This window comes from Trichoderma ghanense (assembly GCF_004382785.1).
Source record: "Trichoderma ghanense strain CCMA-1212 chromosome Unknown scaffold_5, whole genome shotgun sequence".
Taxonomy (NCBI): Eukaryota; Fungi; Ascomycota; class Sordariomycetes; order Hypocreales; family Hypocreaceae; genus Trichoderma; species Trichoderma ghanense.
The window spans coordinates 1,715,554-1,730,078 of NW_027395668.1; the positions used below are offsets into that span (position 1 = coordinate 1,715,554).

Genomic DNA, 14,525 nt, shown 5'->3' on the forward strand with positions numbered 1-14,525 from the left:
GCACCTCCTCACCCACTCCCACCCAAGGGGTTGGGTATATATGCAATCCAAGCCTTCCTTTACCCCGGCTCTTCTAAAACCCTTCCAGATACCCTGTGAAGCCTAAACGACCCCTTCTATATGCACCATGTCCGTATGCCGTTTCATGTTCACTCATACACCCCCCAAAAAAGAAACCTAGAAAGGTATGTATGCTTGTAGCCTGATAAACAAGGCTTCCACGTGTTCCCGAATAGAAAGAGACGCCGAGAAAATTCTACCACTGCCGATACTACAGCTCCTTTTGCGCGGAGAGGCGGCTCGCGGGCCGGGCAAACATGGGACTGGAGGGCCGGCTCGATGACGATCCCAGGCCCTTGGCATCAAATGGGTCAATGGATTTGAAGTGCTTCGAGGGGCCCAGGCGAGGGGTGCCCAGCGGCGTCAGCTGTTCGATGGCGGGCTTCTCAAAGGTCGCGACGCGGATGGCGGGCGGGCGATGTCGAACCGACGCCTCTTCGAAGACGCTGTACATGTAAGTCGAGAGCAGCACCAGCAGCGTGCCCAAAAGGAACTGTTGGTCATGGTTAGCACAACTTGGAATCCAACAGTTTCGGAAAGCAGTAACGTACCGTAAGAGTGACTTCAAACTCGAACACCCACACGCTGACGAGAAAGCTGAGTATGATGCTGATGCTCGTCGCAAAGTTCTTGATGATGTTGTCGGCATCCCGAATCTGGGCGCAAAGTCAGTGATGCAGGACGGGGACGGCGTGCCGATATACGGTCTCACAACTAAGCTGGCAAGTAAGCCCCCAGCGGCCTGCAACCCAATCGTCGCCCATACAACCGCATTGTAGCCCTCGAAGAAGCCATGCTCGCGAATTCCAGCTCCGTCCTGCCACATGACGCCACCGACGAGCGCAGCGATCATCGAGTAGAAGCTCAGCTGCAGGTTTCGCACCCAGACGCTCGCCTGAGTTGGGCTCTCCTTGAGGAGCTTCTCAAAGTACACGCCCGTAAGCCCAGAGACGGCCGCGGCGACGAGAACTGCAGTCACGCCGAGGGAGTAGTTCATAGGGGGCTCGACAAATTGAAGGTCGTTGTCGATGCCCTCGTAGGTCGCAGAGCGGCGTGTCAGATGCGCCGGGGCTCCTTCAAGGACTGGGTGGCCGAGCTCATGCCGAGATCGAGGGAAGAAGTGGTCGGGCATGCCGTGGAACAGAAGCGAGTCGGAGCCGGAGACTCTTCTCGTGACATTTGCTGTCGAACCGGGAAGAGAGACGATTGAGACGCCCAGAGTGAGGACGATGAGCGATAGCCAGCGCTTGAAGCCGAGGGGACGACTCAGGAGGTAGACGCTGAAAAGCGCCGTGGTAAGAATCTTGCACCATTGAATTCAGCATCAGCATACACGAAGCAACATGAATGAACCAGCCCTTGAACGCTTTTCCCCCCCTAACTCACCTTCAGCTGGTATAAAACCTGAAAATGCACAGCATCCAGATTCTCAATAGCTACATACTGCAAGATATTCTGCAGTGTGTACAATATGCCCGGCACAACCAGCTTCCACCCGTCGCCCGCAAACATGGCGTTATAGATCTGCTCGAACAGCACCGTGGCGGGCGTACTAGGTGCCAGCGTCTTGGACGCCTCGTACAGGGCTAACGTCAGGGAGACGGCCAACTTGATGACCTCGTGGAGAAAGACAGCGGTAGAGGCATAGTAGCGGTGCTCGCCGGAGGGGACGCGGGAGAAGTGCATGGTGAGGATGAAGGCCGAGTTTTGGACCGTGAGCTGCGATTGCGATGTTTGTTAGCATCATGGTGTCGACAAGCAGGAGAAGAAGAGAAGCGCAGAGAAACAAGGGCAATTCATTGCATACCAGCATCAGCGAAAGTGGTTTGCCAGCTCCAATGGCCGAGCCTCGGCCGTCGAGCACCGCCATGGCGGGCAAAGGGACAAGTGCGTCGACAAGATTGGCGAAGAGATGAAGCAGCTCAAGAGAGAGCAGCGGCCAATTCGTGGTGGAGGAAGTTGGCGAGGAAGAAGAGAGGAGGCAGAGAGAAGTCGAGAGAAAAATGAAGATTGATTGCTGCAGCTGGTATCGATAGCACAGAGGTGACAAGCACGCGACACACACACACCAGACCAGACCCCTCTTGATCTCGATCTGGTCGGGTAGCTCAGCTCAAGCAGCTCAAATGGCTCACGGCAGTTTACACAGTGGACCAATGCCACCTTCTCTGCGTCCACTGTCGAGCCGATGCCTCAATGCAACAACGGAAGTGAAGAATGGATAAAAAAAAAAAGAGAAGAAAGAGGACAAGAGGGCAAGCCTTGGAGCAGCACAGATGAGATGTGCCAATTGATCCCGCCGATTCAAGCTCCATTTTTTCGCCCCTTGCTCCAGTCCCAAGGTCAAGCTGCAGCTCTCAATTACAACCCCCGCAGATGCGCATCGAGGGGTCGGTGGGTACGAGACATCTTTAGGTGGCAACCTGGGCTGGAACTCGGCCCCGTTTGGCCGCTGGGTTATAGCGGGCTTTTAGCGGGCATGGGTGCTGAACGCCGTCCATGGATGGGCCACTTTGGGGTCGGGTCCAACCTGTTATGGGGGCATCTTGATGTGCCCCTCTATTTCCTGGCACACATGTACGCAAACAGGAGGTTGACATCATTGGATCGTTGCGATCGTGTTTTTGGGCTGGCGAGGCGCTCGCAACGGGTCCAACAAATTCCAGGGAGGGTCATATCGAAAGTTTCGATGCCAAAACTCAGGGGCAGGCCTGGTGCTGCGTTCAGATACCACTAGATGAGCAAGCGGCCGGTCGGGTGGCAGTAACCTCCACTGCATGGAACACGTCTGACGCAGCACTCGTTGGACCATCGCCGACTCTGCCAGCGTATCAGACAGAGACGAAGCCGGCCTGCCTTGTTGACTTTCATGCTCGTCAACCCGAGACACCTCAGGGATGACAAGGCAAACAAAGGAGGAGGAAGGAAGGATCCATAGAAACACACAGATCGCAACTGAATTCCTGGATATATAATCTGCTGTTATGGTATGTCTTGGCCTTGCCACTAGTTCTCGTCACCCAGATGCAGACCACCACCCAGCTTCATGCGAAAAGGGGAAAAAAGGTGAGATGAAGGAAATAGATTCGACCCCGGCTTCCAAATCCCTGTCGTGGTGCCTATGACCAAGTTCCTGTACGCCATTCCTTGTAGAAACCCCAAAAGGCATCATCGCGGCTGCCATATTCGCCCAAAAAGAAAGACTGACATGATCAAGAAGAGAAAGAAAACCGACGGTGTTTTGGATCCCGTCGTCTCAATCAGCTCATCGAAAAGTTCCTCTCGTCAATCACCGTGTTCCCGGACCGCAAGCCGGGGATAGCATCTTGTCTGCTGAGGTCTTGAGCCATTAGGTTCCAAAGCGCGAAGCGCTCGGCCATGCTCTCGCCAGGGTTCCTCTCTTGCTCCCGGATGCTACCCCGACGCTGCGGTCCAACCACCCGGTTCTTGGCCTGGAGATTGAATCCCACCTTCGTGTCAAACGTCTTGAGCTTCGGCTTCTGCGTGTTCGCGGGAGGGCTCGGCCGGTACGAGTGTCGGACTTCTCGCTTGCGATGACTCCACACGCTCTTCTGGGGAAGAAACATGCTGGCGCTGATCGTGGGCACTGCCATGTCGCGCAGCGGTTGGCTATAAAAGTTGCCAGCTGCATCTAGGTGATTGACGAGATCCTGGTGGCCCTGGCTTCGGAAGAAGGATAGAGCTCCAATGTCGAACGTCGGCGGCATGTCATCCTGTCCTGTACTGCACATGTTGCCCAACTAGGACGCAAATGCTTCGGCAGGGGATCCCACGTCGTCGCCGTAACCACCGTCGCTCAAGCCCTGTTGCCCGTCAGTATTCTCGTGGTCTCGCATAAAGCGGAAGACGTCGAATGTGATGTCGTCAGCGAATTGTGCCTGCTTCCATCCGTGCATGAGCATGAAGAAGACAAGTCACAACCACGGGAAGGGGCACGCAAATAACAGGACTGCGTCAACTTACGCCAGGCTCAATCCTCCATATCCAGTCATAATCTTTCAGTCGCTCCTCGCGGGCAAACGACCCCGAGTTCCAGCGAGAAATTTGACCAAGGAAGGGCTGGTCATGCTCGGAGACGACTCCACCGCCAGTCTGGTAATCCAGCGACAGCGCATTGAAGGCAAACGGCTGCTTTGGAGAGACCAGGTTGTCTCTGGAGATGACTTCATACAGGCAAACGGCACCGGTCGCGTTCGAGGTTTGCTGTCTGAACTCTTCGCTCAGGGGTTGGGTACTGAAGAAGACCCAGTGGTAGCGGTATCGGTGGTTGAACGTCTCTTCGAGCTGCGAGATGGACGACAAAACTGCGGGCAGGTCGTGCTCGTGGGCAAGGGAGACGAAGGCTGCCCTGGGTTGTTGATTAGTAGCAGAAGAGATGGCGAGGCCATGCACGAACGATGACAATTGGATCAGCATAAAGATCCAAGCCATGGCAAACGGCAGAGTCCAACCGGGCGGAGAGACGGTCGCACTACGTTTTTTTGCCATGCTGGGCTTTGTTGGCGAAGTTGGCGACTGGTGATATGCCCTATCACAGGATTTGTTGTGGTGAAGGAGAGGACAGAAGTGAATAGGGTGATTCCAGAACCGTAGGAATGCAAAGAATAAACCAGATCCAGGGAACGAAGAAAGAAAAACGAAAACCCAGGTGACAGAAATTCAAGAAGTCAGCCGAGGAGTCGAAAAGGAGCGTGTGAAGAGAAAGTGAACGACAGGCTGGAAGTCGAGGCTGAAACAATGATTGAAGAAAAGGCGAAGAAAGATGAAGAGAAGAGTGGAAGGGAAGAGAAGAAGAAGAGAGCGGTGGAGAAGCGGCAGAATAACAAGCCGGTGAAGAGTTTGCTGAAACAGCAGGAGGCTGGCCGGCAGCTGGCAGCTGGCAGGCAAAAAAAGACTGGCGAATCTCCTTGCACAGCGATCAAAGTGAGAAGAATCTGAGCCTCAGGCCGCCGCTATCGGGGACCTGACAACGATCTTGGCGAAATATCGAGTCGTAATCGATTGGCGAGGGATTGATGGTCCTCATGATCGAGCAGCGGCTATAGCAAGAGACGGCGAGGTCGAAATTGGACTTGGGCATGAGATACGGCAAGAGGTACTATGAAGGAACTGGAGACAGTCAGCTTCACCATAGGTAAGGTACTACTCTTCATCTAAGGGAGCAGCACAAAAGTAAGGTATGCTTCAAATGCCGTACAGCAACCTGAGAATCAATTCACTTGATAGCGAAGTTGCAGCGCAGCAAACGGAAAGGAACACGACAGTGCCCGCAGAGACCACAGAGAGCATGCTGCCTGTTATGAGATAGAAAAGAAGAAAGCCCCTACGGGTAAAGGAGCAGACACAACAAGCAAGAGATTTGACCCCATTCCCCCAAGCGCCAGACGCAGTCACGATTCCAATATTCAACAGAAATGCCCATCCTGCCCTTGATCCCTTCTACCCTCTTCTAGATAGGTGCCGCAAAATCAGTTCAAAACACACGACGACTAGTTAATATACACGCATTGGCGTTAACGTTTCCCGCGCCCGCTTCCTGTTCGTGGACATGGGTGATCTACGCCTCCACGTCCATCGTGTCTGCATCTGCCGAGCCGTCATCCAAGTTCAACTCTATCAGCCTTGCATATTGGGCTGTGAGGCGCTGCAGCTCGCGGAATTTACCTGTTCGTCACCCTCAAATTAGCTCATGTCCATCAGAAGAGAGAAGGCAAGAGGAAAAGAGAAGAAAGCCATACCAAGAATAAGAACTACTCCCTTGAGCAGTTCTTTTCGATCCCATCCACACAGCTGCTCATCCTGGCTGTACCAGCCCCGGCTGACCGTCTTCTCAGAGTCCTTCTCCTCGAGCACGCCGCCCAGCAAGCTGTTGAGAAGCTCCTCTACCTTGCCCCTGGCACCCTCGGCTCCCAGGCGCTTAGCATACATGAACAGATATAACCTGAACTCGTCGCTTGCCCCCAGCTGCAGAGCGCCAGTGATGCGATTCTCCAGGTGGGCAATGCTGACACTGCTCTCCAGACCCTCCGCCTCCGATCTCTGCATGACCGTCTTAATGATGCGCTGCAGAGCGTATGCCCTTCCCTTGAGAAGGAACTCGTTGGTGGTGTGTCGCTCGAGGAAAGGAATGATGCCAGAGGATACGGTGACGGTGCCCTTTTCCTTGTCTTCTTTTGAGTTGGGACCGACTGCGGTGGACTGCAAAGCCGAGATGGACGAGTCATTCGAGTTCCAGTACTGCGAGCCCACCGCCCACCACGCCTCGCTCAGCCGCTGCCACGTGTACATGTCTCGAGCATAAAAGTACCCATCGCCGTTTGTCAAGGTGACGACGATGTGGCCGGTCGAGTTGAGGTGAGCAGACGTGATGCCGGGGCCAGGCGTGGCCGAGTGCTGATTCAGCGAAGCCGTTGCAATATCCAGTATGGGACCAACGGACACGGGAGGGTGTGGTGACGACTGCGTTTTGAGGTTCCAGACGTGGACAAGTCCCACTGCTGTGATGACCATCAGCCAGTAGTCCCTGCATTCGAGGATGACAGGCTGAGACTCCAAGATGATGGGGTTAAGAAGACGTCTGCCGGCGGGCGTCCAGACGTGCAGCGATCCATCTTCACAGGCCACGGCCCAGAAGTGCTTGCTTGCCGTCACCAGGATGACGGCTCGAGGCAGAAACTCCTGCCATACCAGGACTCCTCGCTTGGTCACAAGCACATGAGCTGGATTGCGCGGGTCGGCGTCGTTTTTGGCCTCGAGGATGATATTCTCTGGAAGCTTTGATGCGTCTTCCAGCGTTGACGGCTGCGGTTGCAGCACGCCTCGCTCCAGAGGTCGCAAAATGTGTGATCGTATTTTGGGCACGGCAAGGCGCACCTGGGCATAGGAGATGGAGGGATTCAACACGGCTGGGCGTAGGAACTCGGGGGTTGGGATAACGCCATGCTCGACGGGCACGAGGGCCGCATGCTCCACGCCATCGACCCCGTTGGTCACAACAGCTGTTGGGCCGCCAGCCGCCCGCTTAGCCGCAGGCTCTTCGTCATCGTCGAGATCGGTAGTGGCTGCGCGGCGCTTGTTACCGAGCAGCATGGCGACGATGCCACCCTTTGGCAAGCCGTCGAAAGGCTTGCTCAGGTCCAGCATGGTCTGCGGAGCGTCGTTTTGTGCGTTCTTGGTTGTCGTCGACCCCACAAGCTGGCTTTGCGGCAGGGAAGACTGTCCAGTCCCGGACGAGGAGACCAGCAACGGTGCCACTCGTTTCCTCCCATCCTTACCGACAGTAACTCGCGACTTTAGCTCACGGACCCGTTCGGCCGTCTTGTCCGCAGTCTCCTCCGCCCTCTCTTCCTTGGCATCGACTTTTTCCTTTTCCTTGTCCTTGTCTGGCTCTGCGCTTCCGTTGGCAGCTGCTTTCTCGGTGACTGACGCGGACGATTCGGCTTTGCTGGCTTGGGTGGCCGGGGTGGACTCTTTTGCCGACTCGGTCTGGAAGTCGCCCATGAGGGCCCCCATTCTGGACTGCACAGCCCTTGATTCACCGGCCTTGCTGTGCTCCTCCAACAGCAGTCCGTCCACATCCTCGGCGATGCCCATGCCCTTGCGAGAGGCACCGTACTTTTGAAGCGCCTTGGCGTTCTCCTCCGGCTGGGCCACCCACCCCAGCTCGCCTTCGTCGAACTTGGCCACAACCACGGTGCCGTCCAGGCTCGACGCAAACAGGGTCTGGCCGTCCGGCGTCCAGGCCAAGTCGGAAATCGACTTGCCCGCTATATCCTGCAAGATGACAACGGGGCGCGAGGTGTTGGTATTCCAGATGCTCAGCGTCTTGTCCTGGCCCGCAGACGCAATGACCGTCACCAGCTGCCCTCCGTGGCCGTTTGCCGCCCCGTTCTGCCCCGGCTTGACGGTGTGGAAGAGGCGAGGCGAGAACATGCACACTTCCGTCGGCGCCTCATGCCCAATCAGATTGATCTCGCTGTCCCACCTCGTCCGTTCGATGATGGCGACTGAGCTGACGGGGCCGTTGACGGCATTGGCGGCGGCGATGTGGTTGCCGTCCGGCGACCAGGAGCAGCGTCGGAAGTACGTGGTCAGGGGCGAGCTCTTGAAGGGGGAGCTGATGGTGGCGTCGAGGACAAAATTGTTAATCATGTCGTGCTGCGTCGCGTTCGGGGCGGGCGGGGTGAAGCGGAAGATCTTGATGGTGCGGTCGTCGCTGGCGGTGGCGAAGAACTTGTTGGCTGGGTCGAAGGTGATGCCCTTGACGTGGCTCTGGTGCGCAGGGATGGACTTGAGCTTCTCGAACGTGTGGCCCGACCAGACAACGACCTTGGAGTCGAGCCCGACCGACACCAGCAGCGACGAGTCGTAGGACCAGGCCAGGTCCTGGACGTCGTTGTCGTGGCCAATGAGGCGCTTGTACGTCTTCCAGTTCTCGACGGGCGGCGGCTCGTTGGTGCCAAAGGTCGGGGCCGGCGGCCCCTTGTCGAGGTGGTAGACGCAGATGAGCTTGTCGTCGGCGCCGCTGGCCAGATAGCGGCCATTGGGCGAGAAGCGCACGGAGTGGATGGTGCCCAAGTGATGGCTCATGTGGCACAGCTGGCGCGGCTTCTTGTAGTCGGGGTCGTTGGCGTGGTAGACGGCTTCGGTCGACCAGATGCGCACATGGCCGTCGCCGCCCGCAGTCGCGATTCGCTTGCCATCGGGCGAGACGTGGCAGCTGTAGACCTCGAAGTCCTTCTGCTCGCCGCTGTGGCTCAGCCACGAGGGCTTGATGATGCGCATGGCGGGCGAGGCGCGGGCATTCAGCGGGACGGGAGATGGACGAGGCGGATGGCGAAGTGGTGGTGATGGTGTTTTGGCTGCGTGGGTGCTTTTCTGCTGGAGGTTGGCGATTGGACTGTTGGCACAGCTCTGTCGGTTGCTGGCCAGGTACAGACTGCGTACCTTTGTGGGGGAGCACGCAGGGCAGAGGTACAACAGCCGTACAAGCCCAAAGGCCGGCTGACAGTTGAAGCGGGCTCGACCTTCTGGGGGGACGCGCTGGCGCGTTTTCTGTGCTGCTAGGCTCGACTTTTTTTTTTTTGGCCAGCACCGACCCGTGTCGCATCAGCAAAATCCCCCACGGCAGCTAAGCAGAGGCTCAATGGACCGTTTCTCTACGGACGGAGCAAGTTTAACGCGGCCATTCGCACAGACCGCGGCGGATGACTTGCGATGCAAATTGCAGGGCTCAGATGATGGCCATGGGCAGCATGGAGGCTATGACATCATGCAGAACGTGTTCCGATGGAGGCATGTGATATGCACGTCAAGCAGCATCCGTTATGGATACACACGGTTCATTCGGAACAGATAGGGAGGGAGTATTCACTAGAAATCATGCCATTCGTATTGAGCTTCTGGTTCTCGTCATATCGTAAAATCGTTCAGAACATGGAAGACTGCAAGCGAAAACTCCCTAGGTATGGATAGAGCCAGTTTCTCTATGGTCCAAGTGCAAAACGCCGCCGCAAATTCTTTTCCAACCCGACAAATTGTAGACTCCATCAAGCGATGATATTGATCCTCGTGAGGGAAATAAAAAAGGAAGAGGAAAAGAGATATTTCACCTCAAACTCGGACCGTCGAGGGGTTCACCATCGCATTTGGCTCGTTCATGGCGTTTGCCGCGTGGCTCGACTCCGGGTCAAGCGTCTCTTCCTCGCCCGCCACATCCAGCTTCAGGTTCTCGTTTAACCGCAGAATGTTCTGGGCAACGCCCCTATCAATGTACTTGACCATGAGAGCTGTCATTTCATTGTCCAGCTCCTCGATCTCGCGCACAATGGCCCCCAAGCCGTGCCACCCAACAATGTTCTTGGCCGCAATGTTCCAGCTACTGGCGGCCGCGCAGACGCAGTTCATCTCGAATTCCAGCACCTTGCGGTACAGCTGCAGCAGTCGGTCTCTGACCCGGTCGCGCTGGGCGTTGAAGTCGAGATCGTTCTTCCAGGCGCTGGCGAGCAAAATCTCTGAAAGGTGCATGTACCAGGGGATGCGTCCAAGGACGTGCAGGGCACCGCGCTTCATCTCTTCAATCTCGATGGTCGGACCAAGAAGAAGCTGCCAAGAAGCAAAAGTATTAAACACCATTCAAGTAATTCAAGAAGGCTCAACAGGTACACGAGAACAGGACACTCACCGGTGTTAGAATGCAAATGCCCGACCAGGCGACTGCCGTTGAAGGATACGTCGCCCACACGCTTTTGATGGTTTTCCCAGCAGCCCGGATGATGGCCTTTGCAGGGGTATTGGCTTGCAATTTGGTCCCGCGAGATCTCTTCAGCCCAGACTCGGTGATGGTGATCAGAGCTTTGAACCGCTCCTTGTCAGATCGAGGCAAGCTTTGGTTGAGGCCGCCTATTGACTGTCCGTGCGACAGCTCCTGGCACAGAATCGACTCGTAGACAGTGACAAGGCCAGCTGATCTCGTGCTGTCTCGAAGGGAGTTGTAAGCCTCATTCCACAGGTCCATCGAGATGCTCTTGTCTCGTCCGCTGCCCTTGGGAATGGAGTAGCTGGAGGACGTTGAGGACGGGGCTCTGTAAGGACCCATCCATTCGGGCGTGGCGACGCCGCTCTCGGAATCAGAATCGTCTTGAGGCCCATGATGGTGGAAGTCGTGATGGAGAATTTTGCCGACCAGCTTGATCAGGCGGGAGTCGTGCGTTTTTGGCATTGTGCAAGTATGTGCGTACGGTGGCGGCGAAAGTTTTGATCTTCTGCCTTCCTCCAGTCTCATTCATACCAGGACAGGCAGGTGAGGTTCGTACAATACAAGAATCATGTATCGATTCTGCAAAAAAAAAAGCATTTTCGAAAGCAGTTTACGGAGTTGCGATAATGAGGCAAAAGTGGGTGGCAGCTCATCTATAATATAGACTCGAATATTACACACCCAGGCATCAGGGAAAAGCCGTCGGTGTCCCAGCAGATCGAACCGTGTGACGTTTCCCCCCCCCTCTGGTCTTCATGGTCTCAAGCCCACACAAGCTCCAGCTGGATGACCCAGAACCGGCTTCGCTGTTCGGCCGTGCGGTAATCGGGATACATAGACACCTACCACGGGGTGCTAAGAGAAGAGGGTTAGTACGATGCACATTGTAGGGGCATGATGGCATCATGATCCGGTTCCGAGGGCAAAACGTGGCTGGAGCTGGAGCCCGCAATTCGTCCAACAACCCCGGATTTTGGGTGGATGCGGCCCTCAGGTCTTAGATCGCCGCGAGCTCGGCTTTGAACATTCGATAGTCGGGAAGTGAGGTTCCGCCGGCACGTTGCGCGTAACCAAGCTGCTGGTGCTGGCCCTGCGTGTGAGAGATGCCTGAATCCCCGTGTTATTCGCGTTCCCAAGTTCAGCTTGGCGTGCTGCTAGCGAAGAGGAAGAGCTGGATGGCGCAAAGGCGGGTCGAGACCATGGACGAACGGCTCTGAAGTTGAAGGGAGGTCAAAGCCGGTCGGTTCCCGGTCCGGCAAAGATGCCGGGCGTGATGAGGGATCAGGTCTTGGGATCATGGACAACCGGAGGTGGGAGGTTCCGACAACACCTCTCGAGCTTTGCATCAACATCACCAATCTGTCCGTACCTTGGCTCCTTCGCCACTTACAGCCGCCAAAGCATGAGCTCAGTTTCACTCCTCGCTCATCGATGAGCGCAGGTGATGAACAACACGGCCATTGCCATTGACCAGGTAACAGGAATTCATTTGCTCATGAAGCGGGTAGGTGATCATTCATTAGAGTTGTACTCCCTATCGTCGATCTGGGATGAAGAGTCATGTGCAAGCATCCTTCGATAAGGTATCTAGCAATGGATCGGAGGGTGGGTAAAGGTCGACGCCGGCGGGAATTCCCGAGCAATGCATCGTCATACAGTATGGATGTTGATGCACTGCAGGTACGAGTACACGCAGGTTTTCCGAACGACTGCAGTAAAAGGATTTGCGTCGATGGCAGCCCCAAATTGACTCTTGATGCAGCCTCCTGTTGGTCCGGGCGGCAGCCAAGTATTGTATTCAAAGCCCTCTTGGCCATCTCCGCTCCCTCCTCCTTAATCCGGCCAAACCACCAGGCCAAACTGCATCGTGTCGAGGCAATCATGCCTTGATCTGGCAGCACGAGTCAAGAGCGCCTAAATCCATCATGAGCCTCCAGGTTTCGGAACCAGGCATGCGATCGTCAACAGCACAAGCATGGAGGACACATGCATGCAATCGAGCACAGATTACCAAACTACATACCTACCTAATTTGCTAGTGCTGCAGATGATCAGCAAAAAAGTTACGGGTACAGCATTGACATGCACCCAAGAACCCTTTAATTTCCACTGCCGCCGCGTCGCTCAAGCATCGCTGTGGCCTATGAACGCGGCGGATATGGATTCAAATTGGCACAGCACGACGCGGGAGGACTTTTCGGCGGGTGAACAGACTTGAATCCGATCCGTGGGCGACACAAATCGAGCGCCCAACACGCGACTACCTGGGTAATGGCTTCAGTGCTCCCGCGACGGACTTGAAGCTATTCTCAAGTGACTCGCACCGCTGCCTCGGCCTCGATCAAATACCAGCTGATACCAGACAGCCTGGAGCTGGTTACCACTCCCTTGTAATAAACCGCTCGGTTATCCAATGTCGCTCCGTGGTCCGTGATCGCCATCAGATTCGTTTTCCATTGTCCGGCTGTTCGCCAGGTGTCGAATAAATAGCCGACTCAGAATTCTGCCGCAGCAGGCCCTGTTCACGTTCTCACCGCATACCTACAAAAGAAACGAAGCAAACGCCGATCTTGCTACCTTGCCTTCTCTCCTCTTCTCCTCTTCTCCTCTTCTCTTCTCCTTCCTTTTTGCGCCCATACATGCTTGCAACTTGCCTCCTCATTCCGAATTTTATCTCGACTGGCTCGCACTCTTCCTGCTTTGACAAGGAACGATCTCGATACTCTCCACAGTCTTACTTCGAAAGACATTCTTCTTTACCTTATTCTCGCAAAAGGGGCAGAAATAGCTTCCATCATGAAGTCGCTCTCCGTCCTGACCACTCTAGCTGTTGCTGCTCTTGTGAGCGCTGCTCCCCAGAAGTTCCAGTTTTCGAACAGCACAGACGTTACATGGTCCCCAGCTCCGTCAGATCAGACCACCTGCGAACCTTCGAGCTTCTCGCAAGCTCCTATTCCCAATGCCGCCGACTGGCGTGTCTGCGCTGCCCTCTCGAGTGCCTGGGCTGGCGAGAACGGAACCTTTAACATTCACGACGCCTCGGGCAGTGCCTATATCCCGGTCCTCAAGTCGGAAGGCTGCACCTTGGGCGTCAAGGCTTTGGAGCAGGGCCAGGGACCCTACATCATGGGAGACCAGGATGTCAAGGCAATCTTCAACATCGCGCTCGAGTACTACTCGGAGGGAACTGACCTCTCCGTCGAGGGCAACGTCAACTGCGATGTTGCTGATGGCGGTCGAGCGGGACTGAACTGGCAAATCTACCGCCAGTAAACAGGCTCGGTGGCTCTGATGGGACGCTCTTCTGTGAAGGCCAAGGTAAACCTACCTACCTATTCTGCTGCACAGCATCAATGGTACGATCGTCACGATGAGAGAGTTTTACTTTGTCGATGTAAGGCTAATTTGCTTTGTAGGGTTTACGGTTTGTTGCGGCCACCACGACGACGACGACAACTCTGGGTCAGGGAATTTACTTGCAGTGGCGTTATGGCAATGAACAAAGCTTTGATGGATAGGGATGAGCCCGCGCGACACGAGCCGGGCGTTACTTTTAGCCAGCACATACTGAATATACCGTCTCCAGCTTTCTATGGAGCATAATACTTGCGAATTTCGAGATCCGATGAGTGTGACATTGTGATGTTATTGGGGCATTGGCGTAAATGCCCACATGAGATGGTAGTATCTCTGCCCATCTCTCTTCTACCGGTGATGTGTGACGTTCCCTGTGAGAGGAAAAAGGAGAGACATGGCCCATGTGCCGAGACCAGAAAATCCCTGAAGAGAATCTGAAACACGAGTTCACATGCACGACATTGCCCAGTAGCTTCCCTACGCTTGCTAACTGCAGTGGCTTGAGCTTGTAGGTAGGGGTTCTGTACTTCTCGTGTATCTAGCCATGAGATCCGTAGAGGCTAATCGTTTCTTCTCCTAGTATACACAACTTTCAGAGCCGTACACAGTATGTTGTACTGAGTATTGGACTAAAACAGACAAACGTTGATTGCATAGTGGTAAGGTGATTGAGTGAGGGCATTCTGGGTTGAAATACCCAGTCTGTATCGGGGCTCATAGGATTGGTGGTTGTCTAAAATGCACCGACGAAAACTCATGATAGTTTACCCCACGCCAGGATTTGCGGCTGATTCGTCTTGTTCGTTTGATTCGTCGCTGCCTGATATTT

General features: G+C 55.2%; 5 protein-coding genes across 5 annotated transcripts; 1 reads left to right on the forward strand and 4 right to left on the reverse strand.

Moving 5' to 3' along the window:
- Positions 1 to 271: 271 nt before the first annotated feature.
- On the reverse strand, positions 272 to 1,930 carry CCMA1212_005549 (UDP-galactose transporter; the record flags this gene model as incomplete). Its single annotated transcript, XM_073702806.1, has 5 exons — positions 272 to 553; positions 612 to 716; positions 773 to 1,363; positions 1,447 to 1,779; positions 1,868 to 1,930. 5 exons carry the CDS (start codon positions 1,928 to 1,930, stop codon positions 272 to 274), a joined length of 1,374 nt encoding a protein of 457 aa, XP_073559001.1.
- A 1,390-nt stretch (positions 1,931 to 3,320) lies between these two features.
- CCMA1212_005550 (Glycolipid 2-alpha-mannosyltransferase 1) lies at positions 3,321 to 4,569 on the reverse strand (the record flags this gene model as incomplete). Its single annotated transcript, XM_073702807.1, has 3 exons — positions 3,321 to 3,794; positions 3,855 to 3,959; positions 4,045 to 4,569. 3 exons carry the CDS (start codon positions 4,567 to 4,569, stop codon positions 3,321 to 3,323), a joined length of 1,104 nt encoding a protein of 367 aa, XP_073558932.1.
- A 1,069-nt stretch (positions 4,570 to 5,638) lies between these two features.
- On the reverse strand, positions 5,639 to 8,865 carry CCMA1212_005551 (Protein HIR1; the record flags this gene model as incomplete). Its single annotated transcript, XM_073702808.1, has 2 exons — positions 5,639 to 5,745; positions 5,820 to 8,865. 2 exons carry the CDS (start codon positions 8,863 to 8,865, stop codon positions 5,639 to 5,641), a joined length of 3,153 nt encoding a protein of 1,050 aa, XP_073558733.1.
- Positions 8,866 to 9,693: 828 nt separating this feature from the next.
- CCMA1212_005552 (uncharacterized protein) lies at positions 9,694 to 10,801 on the reverse strand (the record flags this gene model as incomplete). The annotated part of the gene is made up of 2 exons (XM_073702809.1): positions 9,694 to 10,185; positions 10,265 to 10,801. 2 exons carry the CDS (start codon positions 10,799 to 10,801, stop codon positions 9,694 to 9,696), a joined length of 1,029 nt encoding a protein of 342 aa, XP_073558895.1.
- A 2,334-nt stretch (positions 10,802 to 13,135) lies between these two features.
- Positions 13,136 to 13,612, forward strand: CCMA1212_005553 (uncharacterized protein; the record flags this gene model as incomplete). The annotated part of the gene is made up of 1 exon (XM_073702810.1): positions 13,136 to 13,612. One exon carries the CDS (start codon positions 13,136 to 13,138, stop codon positions 13,610 to 13,612), a length of 477 nt encoding a protein of 158 aa, XP_073558894.1.
- Between the last annotated feature and the right edge of the window lie 913 nt (positions 13,613 to 14,525).